General features: G+C 41.8%; 1 protein-coding gene across 6 annotated transcripts in view; it reads right to left on the bottom strand.

Annotated features, from left to right (window-relative positions):
• LOC134734494 (carboxyl-terminal PDZ ligand of neuronal nitric oxide synthase protein) overlaps window positions 1-18,084 on the bottom strand; it is a 319,684-nt gene that overhangs the window by 69,842 nt on the left and 231,758 nt on the right. For 4 of the 6 annotated variants that reach the window (XM_063627160.1, XM_063627156.1, XM_063627158.1 and 1 more), the window contains one exon: window positions 17,346-17,419. In XM_063627160.1, coding sequence (XP_063483230.1) covers window positions 17,346-17,419 — 74 coding nt within the window. The remainder of the gene's footprint in view (window positions 1-17,345; window positions 17,420-18,084) is intronic. The other 2 variants (XM_063627161.1, XM_063627157.1) reach the window with 1 other exon arrangement.

Below are 18,084 nucleotides of genomic sequence, written 5' to 3'. Positions count from 1 at the left end.
AGTGCAGTGTCCCTGGGAGCCCTCAGCACCCCAAGTCCAGAGAGGCAGGGCAGGGAGCAGTTTCCAGAGCCAAGAGAGGAAGAGCTGTGTGCCATCTGGCAGGAGCTCTCGGGACAGGTCTACACAGGCCAGCCTCCCTGGGCACTGAGGACAGTGGGGAGGGCTGCCGAGCAGATCTGGGACGATGGAAATCTATCCATCACAGAGACAGAAGAGCAGGGAGAGCCCTTGCAGTGGAAACTGCATGTGGAAAGGCATGAGGTCATGAGGTGGCACAGTTTGCTTGGGTACAGGGATTGCAGGGCATAGAGAAGGACTGGTGGGAGATGGGGACGGAGGGAGGTCAGGGCCAACTGTGGAGAGCCCAGCTACAGAGCTCAGACTTCACCTTGTGGGCTCAGGGCAAGGATGGGAGTCTAAGCGGGGGGATCACATGGCTGGTAGTCATGGTGGTGTGGAGGATGGATTGAAGGAGGGCAGGAGCAGAAGGAAGGCCACCAAGAGCCTACTGCAATACAGAATGCTTAGGGGAATCAACAGAATCTGGACCTGGGGCTTGCTGTCAGAAGAACTGGACTCAAATCCCCATTCTGCTGCTTACATTTGTGAGCTACTGGGTGAGTCTTTCAATGCTCAAGTTTTGGTTTTCTCATCTACAAACCGGGGAGCTGTTGTGAGAATTACAGTTTGGGAAATAAGTGCAGGGCACCTGGGCTCAGGGCCCTGAATGACACACCTGGAGTGATGCACAGCACAGTCTGTGCCACCAGACAAACTAACCCTGAATCCAGGCAAGAAACGCTGGAGGCCTAACAAAGGCAGGGGCAGCCACCATGGGGAGAGCAGGTGGACACGAGAATCGTTTCTCTGGGTGTGATAATGAGAGGGAAGGAGATGATTCTGAGCTATGTAACTTGGCGGATAGACTAAACATTAATGGGGTCAAGGGCCCCAGAAGGAAAAAAGAACTAAAGAACATGGAAGGAGGAGGAGTGGTGTGGCTCTGGACAGGTCAGATTTGAGAAGGCAAAAGCAGATGGAATTGTCTAAGAGGCAATTGGAAATAAGGGATGGAGGGGATAGAGTGTGGGGGCAGAGGAGCATAGACTGGGATTTAGAGGGTGGTTGAAGCCATGGGAAATACGACATCCCCTGAGGAGCAAGAAGAAGAAGAAGAAAGGGGGCTCATTGAGAGAATCCCACTAACAGTACCCATTTAAATGGAGGGCGTAATAGGAGGAGTCAGAAAAAAAAAATACTGAGCAGAAAAAGACCAAGAGATCTGAGGAGGAACAAGAGAAAACCATCGTGGAAGCTGAGGGAGGAGAGAGTCTCCAGAAGGATGGAAAGACCCACAGCATTAAGTGCTTCACAGAGACTGAATAAGATGCAAACAGAAAGCGAGCCAGGGATTCTGCAACTAAGACTTCCCTGGTGGCCTTAGCAAGAGCAGTCTCAGTAGAGTAGCTCAGGAAGCCCAATTGAAATGAGCTGAAAAGTGAATGGGAGTTTTGGAAATATAGATAGCAAATGCAGTTTCTCCAAAGAGTGTGGCAGTGAAAGGGCAAGACAGGATGGTGGGTTTGAGGGGCATCTTTTCTTTTTAGGATGGCAAAACCTAAGCCTATTTATAGGCTAGAAAATAGGGGACAAAACAGAAACAGCCTCAAGATCTAGGGGAAATGTAGGGAAAATGACAGCTCAAGACACAGAGACAGCAGAAGGCAGGGTGCAAGAAGAGGAGCTCGACTGGGGTCCGAGACGGCACCAACTATGAACCTGCCACTAAGGTGGGGGCCTGTCCTACCCCTGGCTTGTATCCCTCTCCCTTTCTTAGGCAGTATTTTGGTGGCCCTTCTGAAGTAGCTAAGCCTTTCCCTGCGAGAGAGCTAATGCTGTTTTGATGTGGAAGTAGAAGTGGGGCTGGTTATGGCAAGAGGTCAGTTTAATTTTTAGTAAAGTGTCCTGATAGGAAGCAAGGGCTGTTGTAACTGCCCCAGACCTGCATTTCACCCATCTGCTACTGACTTCCCTTTCTCATAGGAAGGAACCAGAAACGTGACATGGATCAAAAGGATAGTACGTGAAATCAAAACCATTTTGCTGTTATTTTCTTAGAGAGGAGATTCATGAGTTCCTCCTGGTTCTCAGGAACTGAGGGATGGGGCTCATGTAGATATACAAGGGCTGGAAGGGTGGGGAAGCCTGGCCAATACTACATGCTCTCTTGGGATCTGTTTATGAGTCTTGCAGTCTCTCTTTTACATTTAGCTTGTCAAATTCCCCTTCATCAGCTGAGGCATTTGACAGGCTAAATTGTTTCCTTAGGGTTTTGTCCTTCTCATGAGTGAACAAAGGTAATCAGGAGAAATTTAGGTTTAACTCTTCCCAAAGGACTATAAATCATGCTGCTATAAAGACACATGCACACATATGTTTATTGCGGCACTATTCACAATAGCAAAGACTTGGAACCAACAACGTTGGTTGTCCAACAATGATAGACTGGATTAAGAAAATGTGGCACATATACACCATGGAATACTATGCAGCCATAAAAAATGATGAGTTCATGTCCTTTGTAGGGACATGGATGAAACTGGAAAACATCATTCTCAGTAAACTATCGCAAGGACAAAAAACCAAACACCGCATGTTCTCACTCATAGGTGGGAATTGAACAATGAGAACTCATGGACACAGGAAGGGGAACATCACACTCCGGGGACTGTTGTGGGGTGGGGGCAGGGGGGAGGGACAGCATTAGGAGATATACCTAATGCTAAATGATGAGTTAATGGGTGCAGCAAACCAACATGGCACATGGATACATATGTAACAAACCTGCACATTATGCACATGTACCTTAAAACCTAAAGTATAATAATAAAATAAAACAAAAAAAGAAAACTCTTCTTACATACATATACACATACAAAAAACTTTGGTGTGTGTACGTGCATGTGTGTGTACGCATGTGTATATACATATATCTCTCTATATATTTTTAACAATGTTTGAGTCTGAGGACACACCACTGGCCCAGACCCTGGATGGCTGCTCTGACTCTGGAAGGAAATGTACCTGCAATACCCCACCTCCCCCAGCAATCAGGACCATCTCCAATAATTAATTATGTGCTGATGGGAGACACTGAGCAACGATGAGCTCATGTGTAGATCTCATCTGTCAGGGGCTGCCATTCTGAGGTTCTTCTTGCTCACCCCCTCCAAAAAACCTTTTATTGGAGCAATTAATACAAACAAGATGAACACATTTACCCTCTATGATGGCTTCAATTCTCCCACCCACTCCCTTATCATTATGAATTATCAGTAAAAACTGCAACAAATGAGACAAGAGATGAGGTCAGTGTCAGGCCTCTGAGCCCAAGCTAAGCCATCATATCTCCAGTGACCTGCATGTATACATCCAGATGGCCTGAAGCAGCTGAAGATCCACAAAAGAAGTGAAAATAAATTTAACTGATGACATTCCACCATTGTGATTTGTTTCTGCCCACCCTAACAGATCAATGTACTTTGTAATCTCCCCCACCCTTAAGAAGGTTCTTTGTAATTCTCCCCACCCTTGAGAATGTACTTTGTGAGATCCACCCCCTGCCCCTAAAACATTGCTCTTAACTCCACCACCTATCCCAAAACCTCTAAGAATTAGTGACAATCCCACCACCCTTTGCTGACTCTCTTTTGGGACTCAGCCCGCCTGCACCCAGGTGAAATAAACAGCCATGTTGCTCACACAAAGCCTGTTTGGGGGTCTCTTCACATGGACAGGTGAGACAGTCAAAGGCCAAGATAATCCACGAAAAAAGATAATTAGGCCCTAAAGCAAAGAGCTAACTGCACAGCAGTAGCTGGACAGGACTGGCATCCTCGGCCAACCGGAGGAAGGAGGGTGTGCATTTTCAAAGGCAGCCTTGCTTAGTGGTTAAACCCACAACATCAAGAGGTGCTGGGCTCTCTTCCTGAGCAAAGCTGAACAAGGTCATTTGACTTCTTGTTTCTCAGTGTTCTCAACTGCGATGCTGTCTTTTTAGTATTATTCGTGTGCTGCTTGTTATCTTCTATTAGAATATATGTTCTGATGTTCTAATGTTAACATTTTTTGTCACTGTTCCCAAATACCTTCACATATGGGCTGTGTTCAGTGCTCAACACACTTTTTTTTTTATAGGTGGGTTGGTTCATTCATTCGTTCGTTCATTCATTCATCCACTCAGTCCCGAATAAAAGTCTACAGAACGAGTGTAATTGATCTCTGGGAATTGTGCAAAAGTTTAAGAAGTCAATTACATTGAATAAATACGTATTGAGCCCTACTGTGTGTGAGACAAGTGGTTAAGGAGCCCCAAAGATAGATAAGATATAGTTCCTACTATAAACTATGACAGATAAACTACAATAAAAGGATAAACTTAAGGGCTGTACAGCACTTTAGGGTCCAAAGGACAAACCTTAATTAGATCCCCACTGTGGGGGTAGGGATGAAATCAGGAAAGCATTCCTGGTGGATGTGTTATTTAAAATAAACATTGAAAGATTAATAAGAATTTGACAGGCAGAAATGTTAAACCAAATACAGAGGACTCCTCAGTTAATCATGGTTTGATCATGGCGACTGCCAGCAACTGGGAAAGGCTGTAACTTCTCAAAAGCCAGGTCTTAGGGTCTCCTGATAAAGGATGTGGAGACTTGCAGACAACCCAGCTTTTTCCACTCCATCTTTCCCAAATTCTGTGCTTAACCCTCTGGACCTCACAGTCATCCTCACCTCTCCAGTTTGAGGTCTGCCACCAGAGAGGAAGCCAAGGCTCACAGTCTGATTGTGCTCTCAGAGGTGTGACGCCACCATCCTTCCTCCCAATTGTGCCAGGACACAAGATGGAAGCCACGGAAAGCTTACCCAGCCAGGCCAGAGGACAGGGCACTGTGGCAGTATCTAGAGAGGTGTTTAGTGCAAAATGCTCATGCTGCGGAGTAAGCTACAACACTGTCCTACTACAACCCCAGAGGTTATCTATTAATATTAAAGGTTTGTCAGTCAGGGGCTACAGCTCCAAATCAAAACCAATCTTTATTTACCTTTGGGGTTAGGGTTCGCCCTTTACTCTGGCCCTTTACTCTGGGCCTTCACATGGCCCTTACATATCAGCTCAAAACCCAGGCCCTAGGCCAACATTCCCATCATCCATGTAATTCCAAGGATACTGAGGGTAACATAAAGGTCCCTCATATGCGAATCCTCTTCCCTTTAATAATCTGAAACTCACCAACATGAGATTGGTTTGTTTTGAATAAGACTCCTCTAACAAAATGCAAATGTCTCTTGGGCTGGTAAATAAAATTTATTAAGCATTCAAACATTAAATCATTAATAAAGTTAGATTGGTTTGTTTTTTCCTCCTCCTACTCTTACTTGAGCCGTAGAAGAGCCAATGACAAACCTTCCCAGCTTTAGATGCAAATATTCAAAGATGATGTTCAACACCTATTGACAAAATAGGAGTCTTACCTTGGAATTCATAAACATGCAGGACTCTGGGGTCCATGAATTCTCCTAAAATTCAAAACTTTGCAAGAATGATTTTTTTTTCTATGGAGAAAGTATAGTTTTCAGCAGATTCTCAAAGGTATTTGTATCCCAGAAAAGGTCAAGACCATCTGATGGACTCCCAGGCCAGTGCCAATTTGGTAACAAGGAGAGAAGTCAAGGAAAGAAGTGTTTGTTTTATTTTGCACACACTTTCCCTTCTGAGATTGTTCAATGCTTTGCACAAATTCTAAATTGATTCCCTTTACATATTTAAGAAGAATAAAATGAAGCACAGAGTAAGGAAATTTGACACCAGCCAATCATTTTGTAGTACAACTGTGACCAGCCTGTTTCCCTGCTCCCCTGTTACTTTCTCCATAGGGTAATTCCCTCCCTGGTAAACAGTATTTAATTTTGTGAAGTTTTCTAAAGGTAGCCTAATTTAATTTTCCATCATTAGTGTAAAAGATGCCCTCTAGGGCCAGGCCCAGAGAGGCAGATCCAGAAGTTTAATTTTGATTGCTTTGGTAGCTATTTTCAGTTTCCTGCTGTGCAGGTCTATGGGCTCTCTCATGAGCTCCCTGCCCTGGGGGCTGTGATAACCCTTCCCAGTTTTAGATACAAAAAGGTTATGCAAGGGTAGAAGACAAGGCCACCAAGAGGATAAATCAGCTTAGCAGCCTTTTTGAGATGAACATTTTAGTGCAGCAAACAAGCAAACCAAGGCTGTCCCAGCTTTGTCATGAAGTATGTATTTATTGAGCACCTACTATACACTAAGAATCCTTCTAGGCACTTGGGATGCAACAGTAAAACGTGCATGGTCCCCACCCTCATGGAGTTCATGCTAAGAGTTACCATGACACAAATTTCAATTTTTCAGGATGACTGAACTTAAAATCAAGGGGGAGGCCAGCAGAGGCAGAAAGCCCTCAGAAAGGACAAAGGTAAAAGCACTGAAGCTTCAACCTGAGATCACTGGGGCCTCCTCTCCCTCCCTCATTTACTCTATATTCAGACACCACTAGTCTGAATGGTCCATGCTTAAAACAGCCCACAGGTTGACTGCTTTCTATGCATTTCTACTGCTGTCACCCAGTTTGGCCAGACCCAGATACTCTTCCCATTACACTCAGATCCCCAAGCAATCTCTCTTCAGTCCATCTCACTGACAGGAGTTTCTTTCCATTTGGGATGAGTTGCATTCCAAGCCAGACTGGTTTTCCTAAAATATCACTTTCACTTTGGAACTCTCAGAGCCAAAGCCATCATGGGAAGACTGCAAGTACAGATGTGGGAGGAAGCTCTTGATATATTGCTGAGAGAAAAACAGGATAATTTAGAACTAACTGTAGAATATTAGAGTTTGAAAGAATATCCGAGTGTCAATATATTTGCATATGGAGCAGTACTAGGAGGAATAGGTGTTGAAGAAAGAAAACGGACACTTTCCTTTATAAAACTCTTCACTACTTTATTTTTAGTAACAGTTATGTATTATTTGGTCATTTTAAAACTTATGCCTCACCTTCCCCAAACATTTATCTAAAAACTATCACAGAAAGTTTAACAGAAGTCACAGTGAGATCCTTGAGGACACAGGAGACACCATTTGTCTTTGCATTCCAAGCACTTTCTACATAGAGGCATGAAATGACTTTTGAAAAGAAAGGGTGAAAGAAAGAAGGAGAGAGAAAAAGAAAGGTCTTGGACACGTGCTAATATGTACATATGACTTGGAGCCACCATGCCTCCAATGATTTATAAGTCATTAATTCCCTGCTGGAGACTCATCATCCATTGTAGGTATTTACTGAGACTCACTAAGCACAAGGGACTTTTTGCACCCTATAAGGAGGGATAAACACTACAACCCAGAACTTTCCCTTCAGGAAAGATAAAGAATACATATAACTATGCAGGGTTGAAAGCAAACAAAAGAGAAGGAGGCAAAAAACAGAAATAGGAGAAATGAGAAGTGGTAGATGATACTGCAGGGCAACGCAGAAGAACAGAGGAATGTGCTGGTGTGTTTGGAGGTGTGGGGAATGCATGGGTAAATGTGCAGGGAGCCGTTTCTGTGAAGTAAGTGGTGGAAAGCAAGGCCAGGCCATGAGGACCTGCAGGATGGTGGCCCTGACAAAGACACACCCAGGGCTTTGGAAGAAAGGGAGGGTTAACAGAAGACGGGCTCTTGGGTGGGGTTAGCAGGGTTAAAAAAAAGGATAGGAGAGAGCTGAACATATTTGTAGGGAGAAAGAGGGTGTCCAGGAAGACAGAGAGACAGAGCATAGTTCACAGCTCAAGGTGCTGAAGAAACAAGTAAAGATGGGTCCAGAAGAGAGAGAGAGAGTCAGCGAACAGAGAGACAGTTGGCAGTGACACTAAGATATTCTAAGGGAGGAGAGGACAGCTGAGGAATCTCAGAGAGGTGTGGGGGTCAAAAGTGAGGGTATACAGGGTTGACAGGCAGAAGGTAAGAAGGGCATTATGATGGGTATTATCATCTACCAGGATGAATAAGGGATTTCTAAGTAGCCCTGGGAACTAACAGAAGCTAGGCAGCATGAATGGTGTTTCCTTCCCCTTCTTAGTTCATAAGATTCTCCATGCGTAAAATTGGGTAATTCCTACTCATGCATATGTATGAAAAGGCACTATCAATGAAAGGTTTTGAAGCTGGAGGAAATAAAAACATCAACTCTACATGAAACACGACTCATGACTAGAGTGATGGACACTCATATCCGCCAGATGGGCTGGCCCAGAAATGATATGAGAAGTTAGAAAGAGATCTATAGGCTGCCCTGCCTCCATATCTCTGATGATCAGTTTTCTCAGTTTAGCAGAGGCTGCTTAAAAACCTTAGGCAATGGGAGGCTGAAGGAAGAGAAAACGCTCATCCTTACAGAAACAGTACGGAAGGTGCAGATGTCACCCCATCACTTATAAACCACACAGAGAGCAAAAGAGACATGTATATATCATAAGCAAAGAATGGGGTATACCTCCTTCCCTGATTTTTTTTTTATGACCCTTTGTGCCTTGGACCCCTTCCAGAGTCTAACGGGAATGGAGAAGGGGAATGCATTCCAGGATTTGAATTGGAGTGTGGGGCATGTGAAGATGTGGAAGAAGGGAAGATATAGAGTCATCTCTGTCTCGGAGGTCTCTGATTTTGGAGGGACAGCATGACTTTGGAGAGGTATCTTTAAGACTCCTTAAATCCTGAGAGTGCTTTTTGGCTCCACAAAACAATACAGTGACTAAATATTATAGCATTTCCCTTATCTCTTAATTATGATTCCACTTATATATCCCAGGTCAGGATTGTATATAAGCACATTCTGAAAAAATGTTTAAAATTATACATACTTTAAAAACCTTCCGCCTTTATCTTTATCCCCATAGGACCTTTTCATCTTCCCTTTATAAGGGCATTACTAGCTCCTCTTTTTAAAACACATATTTATTTGATCTCACTGTTAAGTTGTAATTCATCATAACATGGCTCTCCTTTCTTTCACTACCAAGTAACTAAATGGCTGTCTCCACCTCTCTACTGAAAGTGCTCTGCAGAAGTCACCACCTCTTCCATCTGATAAATGCAAGTCTTTCTTCTGTCTGTACTCTGAACTACTCATTCTCCTATAAGGATGGGTGCCCTTTCACTTATTTCCAAGTGTTTACAAAAGCTGCCCAGGATTTCTTCTACCTTACTTCCATAATAAAAAGGTATTTAAGGAGTACTTTCTAAGCTTCAGCACTTGATAAGCACTTAACTTAGCATATTCTTAAAGATAATTCACTGTCTTCTGTCTTACATTTTTTGCCATCAAAAAATTATTTCTTTGTAGGCAATATATTTTTCCCCTTCAGCTGGTTTTAAAATCTTTGTCTTTAACATTCTGTCATTTCATTACTGAGTCTAGAGTTTAAGAACTGATTTCTTGTTTACCTTGCTTATAGTTTGATGTGGTTCCTGAATCTCAGCATACTCATCTTTCTCGAATCTTGTTCATCTTGATCATTTAAACTCTTGATTTTTAACTAAGTGAAACATACTACATGGGTATCCTGATTTCCCAAGAAATCCCAAATATCACAGAATAGCTCTATCAAATCCCCATTTACCTTAAAATGTAGTTTGTCCTGTGTTTTTATATATAATTTTTATAACAAAAACAGAGTATGCAAGCTTATGAATGAGGCACCTTTAAAGGTGGATAGCACTGAGCACAGAGGTAAAACAAAATGGGCAAAAGTGCAAGTGCCAGACAGCTCTCTAACCACGCAGCAGCTGTGTGACCATGGGGAGGTTGCCCAATATCACTGAAGCTTAATTTCTGTCTTAAGAACGAGAATGATAGATTCTACCGTTCTACCACTCAGGGTTGCTGGGACTAAGTGAAGTAACACATGTCAAGTTCTACCTGACCATATTCCTTGAGGGTAGGACTGTGTTCTAGTAACCACCTGTATCAATTTATTGCTACTCAGCTCCAAATTTACCTTTCAATACAAGCTCTGTGGTAATGGACGGAATCCCTTTAAGCACATCTCCTGTACAGCAGCATGATGGTAAGATTCCTCTGCAGAATGGAGGGGCAACGCTGCAGAATGAAAGGGCTTCTCTTGGTCCGACTGCTACACAGCCTGTCAGTGGTGTGGATATAAGGATGTCCAGTGGTATGCATGCCCAGAACACACATCCCTCAGCGACCTCAGCACCAGCCCCACCTGTTGATGACCTCCCTACAGCCCTCCTAAAGCAGACACTAGGTGTTCCGGGCCTCCCATCCACAGTGATGCTCTAACTCTCTCTGCTAGCCTTCCCCCTGCCCCCCAGGTTTGTTTTTCACAGCTCTCCTGATGTAGACATCACATACTCTATGTCTCTTACCCACAGCCATACCCCAACTCCACCTGTGTGCCCACTCACCAGCTGCAGAGATCACCTGCATCCAAGCCCTGGAGGATTGCTTTCTGTTTTCCCTGCAACTGGGACCAGCTCCGACATAGGCAATCTGGTGAATTTCTCTGTCACCAGTAGCTGTAATCACACCTTCTACATTAATGTCTAAAGGGCATCTTGGGAAAAGGTCTACCTTCCAAGTTTGTGCTGCCTTGAGTACTCTCCTCTTTACACCTTGTAGGTACTCTTTTATTATAGTTTAATAGTTCTTTATAATAAATTTCTTCTGTTTAAATCACTGCATGGTTTCTGTCTCCTGATTGGACCCAGGCTGATATACCAGTGCTTCCCCTAGTGCCTAGCACAATGAACAACAAAACACATTACCTCTCCATGAAACCTTTCTTCCCTTTTCTAGTTAGCCCTGGATAATTTATCTTTGACTTGCTCAAAATCAAAACAGATCAATGTAGAAGGCCAAAGTTGGAATAGACTTCTAATTCTTTTTTTTTTTTTTTTTATCTTTTTTGAGACAGAGTCTTGCTCTGTCACCCAGGCTGGAGTGCAGTGGTGCAATCTCGGTTCACTGCAAGCTCCGCCTCCCAGGTTCACGCCACTGTCCTGCCTCAGCCTCCCGTGTAGCTGGGATTACAGGCGCCCACCATCACGCCCAGCTAATTTTCTGTATTTTTAGTAGAGGCGGGGTTTCACCCTGTTAGCCAGGAGGGTCTCGATCTCCTGACCTCGTGATCTGCCTGCCTCGGCCTCCCAAAGTGCTGGGATTACAGGCGTGAGCCACCGCGTCTGGCCTAGATTTCTAATTCTTAATCATGTCACTATTTGGATGTTAACTGATGCCATTTCTGGAGACTGGCTGGAACTCCTAACGGAGACTCTACCTAATTCGATCATTTAAACTCATAACTGGAGAATTACTTCCATTCTGGCTCTTGAAGACTTCAGGTCAGATTAATTTACTCCCTCTAATTTTAAAAAGGAGTTTTGTTTGTTAGTCTATTCACTCATTTTAAGGAACATAAACAGCCTAGGGACTAATTTAGTCAAACATGTTAATTCCATCAGTGTCCACCAGTAAGACTAGGACAGGGGATGCTAAGGCAGGAAAACTGAAACTCAAAAGCACAGTGACTTCCATAACAGAACAACTACTCCAATACTATTTAGTTTATTTTTTTCTAGGAAGCATGCCCTTGAAGCCAGAAAGAGTAGAATAAGCAGATTAAGAAAGAAAAGGAAATCCAAAATGAATAATTATATAATTATAATCAGGCCCACCATCAGAAACTTCACTGCAAACTCAAAGGTGGTTGCCATGAAGAGCCAACAGCCTTCCGGAGACTTCTGCACCTGTCCCCTTTGCAGTTCTAATCTAGCACATGGATGTGGCTGGCTTCCTGCACATTCTGACTCATAACCCACACCAGGGTTGGTTAATAATTGTTCTCTGAGCCTTTCTAGACCTTTTACTTCCCAGCTCCTACTGAAATTGTACAGGTCCAAATCCTATAGCAAATTCCTTATTATAGGACACTCACAGTCATCCTGCTTCCCTGATTGAAATCCTGATTCACAAGGATTCAAAAACTGAAGAATAGCCTCAAATCAATTACATTTAATTTAACATTAATATAGGTAAAGTTTTATATTTAGGCTAAAAAACAAAGAAACCTACAGAAATAAAGAATGAGTAAAACCTGAATTAAAAGCAATTACTGTTATTATCCCGAGGAGTCTGAACTCTGACTCCACTATGACCTAGGACCAAACACAGTTTGTTAAGCAAATAAATTACACTGGATCTAATTCATACAAAATGAATGTACAACTTCATATTGTGGGGGTAAAATATGTCTTCCACATTTTACATTGATAAGACAGAATATCTGGGATATTCTATTAAACTCTAATATTTTAAAGAGGAAATACTGTTTTCTGAAATTAAGAAGTCTAGAAAAATACAATAAGAATGGCTTCAGGAACTTGGGTTAACTTAAAAGACAAACAAGATCTATATATTTGTGGCTCCAGAGGTAAGAGCTAGGATAAATGGAAAACAATTATATATATAAAAAATTTACTTTTGCTTAATGAAGAACACTGTAATAGCGAATCACTTCCTGTGATAAAGAGGTATACTGTAATAAAGGATAAACTGAAGGAGAAATTGGTTTAGATGTCCACCATAGTGTTGTTAACCTCTTAAGATTCCATGATGTTAGAGGTGACCGGGGCTAAGAAAAGGGGGTGATGGGAAGTTACTGCTTAATGGGCACAGAGTTTCTGTTTGGAGTGATAAAAAAGTTTTGGAAACAGATAGTGGTGATGGGTGCACAGGACTATCAATGTAATTAATGCCTCTGATTTGTATGCTTAAAAAGTGGTTAAAATGGCAAAATTTATGTTATATATATTTATTTCACCACAGTTAAAAATATATGATTCTGTTATTCTATGTGAATAATGCAAAGGATTTAAATAAAAAATTTGACTGAATAAAAAATAAAAAATTCATTCGTCTAAAGTGAACACTTCAGTAAGCCAGTGTTTCATAAAGCCACAAACAATTATATGTATTCTTCAGCAGAGCTAGCGAATCAAACCAGAGTGGTCCCTTCAGGGCAGAAAAATAACCGTATCCATGAAAAGCTCATTTGTAAATGTTACCATATTATCATAATAAATATCCCTGTTCGTGATAAAATGGACCGTATATATTTTAGAAAAAAGTCCTCATACATACACACACACACACACACACACACACAGATATAAAAATTCACATGTACACAGACCAAAACATCACAATTTAATACATGAAAAAAAAGTACCCACGACACCGAAAACACAGGGACTAAAGTTTATTTCTTTGTTTTTAAACACAAGTTGCTAAATTTTGATAGACTAGAAAGACATCCACAAGACTATCAACAATCAGAGAGCCTACAGTGTGAGTTTTGAGGCCAAAGAAAAATTCACATAACATTTAAAATGTATTTGGCGTACCCCATTCCCCCTAATATTTCTTCCTAAAAGTGAATGGGTGGGAAAAGACATACTATACTAAAACTAATTGAATAAAAAAACTTTTTCAAAAAAGAAAGAAGACTATTACTACCTGATTTCAAGAATTATTAAACTATGGTAATCAAGACAGTGTGGTACTAGTGTCAAGACAGACAATTAGACAAATAGAACAAAGAGTCCAGAAATAAACCTCACAGATATGGATAACTGATGTTTAGCAAAGACACTATAGTGGAGAGTGGAGAAAGAATGGTCTTTTCAACAAACAGGGCTAGAACAACTGGACATCCATTTGCAGAAAGGGAGGAAAAGAGAGAGGAACAGAGAGAAGGAAGAAGAGAAGGAAGAGGAGGAGGAGGAGAAGGAGAACTTTAATCCATTCCTCATACCACATAAAAAATTGAATCAACTTGGATCATACACATAAACATAAAACTTAAATTTAAACTTCATGCTTTAGAAGAAAACAGAAAAATCTTTGTGACCTTGAGTTAGGTGCAGATTTCTTAGTTATGACACCAAAAGCACAATCAATAAAATTTTAAAAATTGACAAATTGGACTCCATCAGAATTTAAAACTTTTGCTCTTTAAAAGACACTATGAAAAAAAAAAGACAAGCCAGACTTGGAGAAAATGTTTGTAAACCATATATTTGATAAAAAGTCTTACATCCATAATTTATAAAGAACTCTCAAGATTATGAAAACAAAATGGGCTAAAGATTTGAACAGATGCTTAAAAATATATATACAAACGGCATGTAAGATCAAGAGAAGGCTGAGTGCAGTGGCTCACGTCTATAATCCCAGCACTATGGGAGGCTGAGGTGGATGGTTCGCTTGAGCTCAGCAGTTCAAGACCAGCCTGGGCAACATAGTGAGGCCCTGTCTCTACAAAAAATTTAAAAATTAGCTGGGTATGATGGTGCACATCTGTAGTCCCAGCTACCCAGAAGGCTGAGGTGAGGGAATTGCTTGAGCCCAGAAGGTTAAAGCTGCAGTGAGCCGTGATTACACCACTGGTACTCCAGCCTGGGTGACAGAGTAAGACCCTGTCTCAAAACAAACAAAAAGATGATATTTAATATTAGTCATTAGGAAAATGCAAATTAAAATCACAATGAGATATTAATAAACACATATTTGAAGAGCTAAAATTAAAAGGACTGACAATACTGGATGTTGGCAGATATGGAGGAATTGGGACTTTTGTACACCACTGGTGGTATCCCTTTAGCAAGAAATCTGGCAATTTCTTTAAAAGCTAAATGTATACCTATCATATGACTCAGCCATTCTGTTCCTGGGCATTTACCCAAGAAAAATAAAAGCATATGTCCACGCAAAGACTTGAACATAATGACATAATGAACATATGAATGTTCATTACACGAACATTCATAGATCCTTTAATAGTAATAGCCCAAAACCGGAAACCACCAAAATGTCCATGAACACATGAATGGTTAGACAAGCTGTGATATACCTATAAAACAGATCATTGATCTGTAATAAAAAGGGATGAACTGCTGAAACATGCTATGACAAGGAATGAATCTCAAAATAAATTATGCTGAGTGAAAGAAGCCAGCTCCTCCCAAAAAAGAGGATATACTGTTGATTCGATTTACACAAAATTCTAGAAAATGCAAACTCATCAATAACAGAAAGGAGATCGTGGTAGCTTGGGGATGTGGGGATTGAGATTGGGGATGAAGTGGGAGAGAAATGAGGAGGGAAGGGTTACAAAAAAGCACAAGGAAACTTTTAGGGTGATAGATATGTTCATCATCTTGACTGAGATTTATTCACCAAGTTATTCAACTTTAAATGTGTTTGATTTTTGCATGCCAATTATACCTCAATGAAGCTGTTAAAAATAAGCAAAGTCAGCAGCTTACTTGGACATGTGAAAACTTTGAGGAAAGTCCTTTCTTTCAACCAGCAAAAGGCAGAACTCACTCATGATCAGCATCCGTAAGGAGGTCACTTTTTTCCATATATGATGCCAGCATTAAGAAAATAAAGCCAAGAAACTCTTCCTTTTACAAAATGCATATCATAGGGGCCTGCCCATTCACATTCTTCAAGCCAGCTTCTGATGCAATCTGTTTCTTAAAGCCTTTTCTCATCACTCAAGTAGAAGGTAATTGTTCCCTTCAGTGAATCACCATAACACTTATGTTAATTTTCAGATATTAATTCAATGCATTTATCCATCCACCCATTGCACATTTATTAAGTGCTTCATTTAGGCCAGACACAGGTTTGGCACTAGATATACAAAAGTGAGTAGAAGGGCATAGATTTTTCCCTCAAGAGCCTAACAGGCTAGTGGCAAAAAATTGACATTTGTTTTTTTAAAAAGTAACAGAAACACTATAACAATTATTTCAAAAAACATTAAACAGTACTACAGGAACACAGAGGCAGAAATTCATTTTGTCAGACATACTATCTTATACCTCAATAACTTGTCTATTTCCCACTAGTCTAAAACTCCCTGAGAACAAGGGACTGCCACTCATTTAGTTTAGTAATCGATGAAATTACCTAGCACAGTACCTGGCATGAGTATTTCACACCTGCACATTGTTTGGATGAATGGACATTCCATTTCACAAGCATCTGCTCTTTAAAAGGCAGGGCCACCATGCTGCCAACTTCACACGTTGAGTTCCAACCCTTATCCACTTTGTCACAAAAGCATGGCAATAATTTGAGAGTAGACAAAATCAAAACCTAAATCTAGGTCCCCAAATTCCTAAAGGAATGGCCATTCTCCCAATGAGGAAAACAGGAAGGAGGTGGGGCTTAGTCTGCAGAGATCCAGGACACAAGAATGACACCCATGACTCGAGCTCCTGCCATGGTTCCTGGGAGAGCCTGGCTTTCTATATGTTCTTGCTATCTGATATATTCTTCTGCCTAGGACAAGACACATGGCTGGCAGCCATCTAATCTCTAGAGGAATCATACCAGTCTCCTTGTAAAAGCAATTTCTGGGTGTGTGTCAGTTTGGTCTGCTATAATAAAATACCAGAAACTGGCTGGCTTATAAATAATAGCTTATTTTTCACAGTCCTGGAGTCTGGGAAGTTTAAGATTAAGGTGCTGGCAGATTCGGCATCTAGTGAGGGCCCGCCTTCAAGCTGTGTCTTCCCATAGGGGAAAGACGTTACCATGGGGCTAGCTAGTTTTCTGGGGCCTCTTTTTATAAAATAAGGTCACTAATCCCAAACATGAGGGCCCCACCCTCATGACTTAGTCACCCCCAAAGGTCTCAACTCCTAATTCCATCATCTTGGGGGTTAGGATTTCGACATACAAATTTTGGGGAGACAAAAGCATTCAGACCTGGAGACACATTTGTGACTTTCGATTCCTGCATGATAACAAAGCTCTTATTACTATGCTCAGTTTCTGAAGGGGTAGAGAGGTGGAAGAGATAACTGTGGGAAATTGTTAGCATAGGGTGATGGAATAATCCAGTTTTCTTATTTTGATCAATATATATGCAATTTTAGAATTTCAGTTAGGACAATGCTAGCACAAATTTAAAAGGTCTCCAGTTACAACTGAGAGGTTTAAATTAAACATCAAGCAGAAATACTTCATAGCTTCCTTAATGCAATCAAGCATGACCAGAATGATAAGGCAGATTTACTTCTTGTACTCACATCTAATGGAAGCAACAGGTCTCAGAAGGGAAAAGCATAGGAGTTTATTTAAATTTGCCTGGATCCACCAGCCTGACAGGTGGCTGTAGGAGAGGGCAGGGGGACTCTGGGGCTCAGTGATACCTTAGGGGCTGGACTGGGCTCTTACCTGTAGATGGGGTCCTGCATCACCAGCATCTTGCTCTCATCCCACGTCCATTCCTTTTTCTGCAATAAAAGAAGCTGTAAATGAATAAGTTAGGCTTGTCCTCAGTTACAGGACCAGGGCACACACTGAGCTATGCATACTTATACAAACACATGCATTTTGCTCCTGACCTGACTTTTTCCCTCTAAGAGGCCTGGAGTTGATTGCTCCAAAACGACGAGTGGAAAATGTCAAGTGTCTAGTCTGATCAGTTTCCTCCAAGCACTTTAGGAGAGTGCCTCTCCAGGGCTCAGAGGGTAGGCAGAAGCCAAGAAGTCCCTAGGGAACTCAGGGGGTGAAGTGGGGACATAGTGTGGAGCTCCAGACAAGCCAGGTGGGTTAATCGGTACGTTTGCAGAGTGACCCCTAAGAGGCTATTCATTCTGGCTGTAAACCTAACTTACGGTGAACACAAAAGAGACCCTCTAAGCTAGGGATGAGGAGTTGGAGGAGAGTGGATTCAATTGCAGTGCTTGCTGAGATGAGAAGCACCCCATTGTGGGGGGACATTACGGTCAGCGGCCAACTACATCCCCTCAGGTCCAACCTCCAGGTGCAGGGATGGAGAATCCTGCTCTACCTTCATCGGCCTTTGTCAGAGAGACTTTGCTGTCCAGGGAAATAAGGGAAGAACACATTCGTCTATGAAAGAAGGACTAAGATGGGGGAAAGGGCAAGGGGTATACAGTGGATTAACTGA

Source organism: Symphalangus syndactylus, chromosome 12 (assembly GCF_028878055.3).
Source record: "Symphalangus syndactylus isolate Jambi chromosome 12, NHGRI_mSymSyn1-v2.1_pri, whole genome shotgun sequence".
Lineage (NCBI taxonomy): Eukaryota > Metazoa > Chordata > Mammalia > Primates > Hylobatidae > Symphalangus > Symphalangus syndactylus.
The sequence above is the reverse complement of the archived record's forward strand: the minus strand, read 5'-3'. Positions and strand labels throughout refer to the sequence as shown.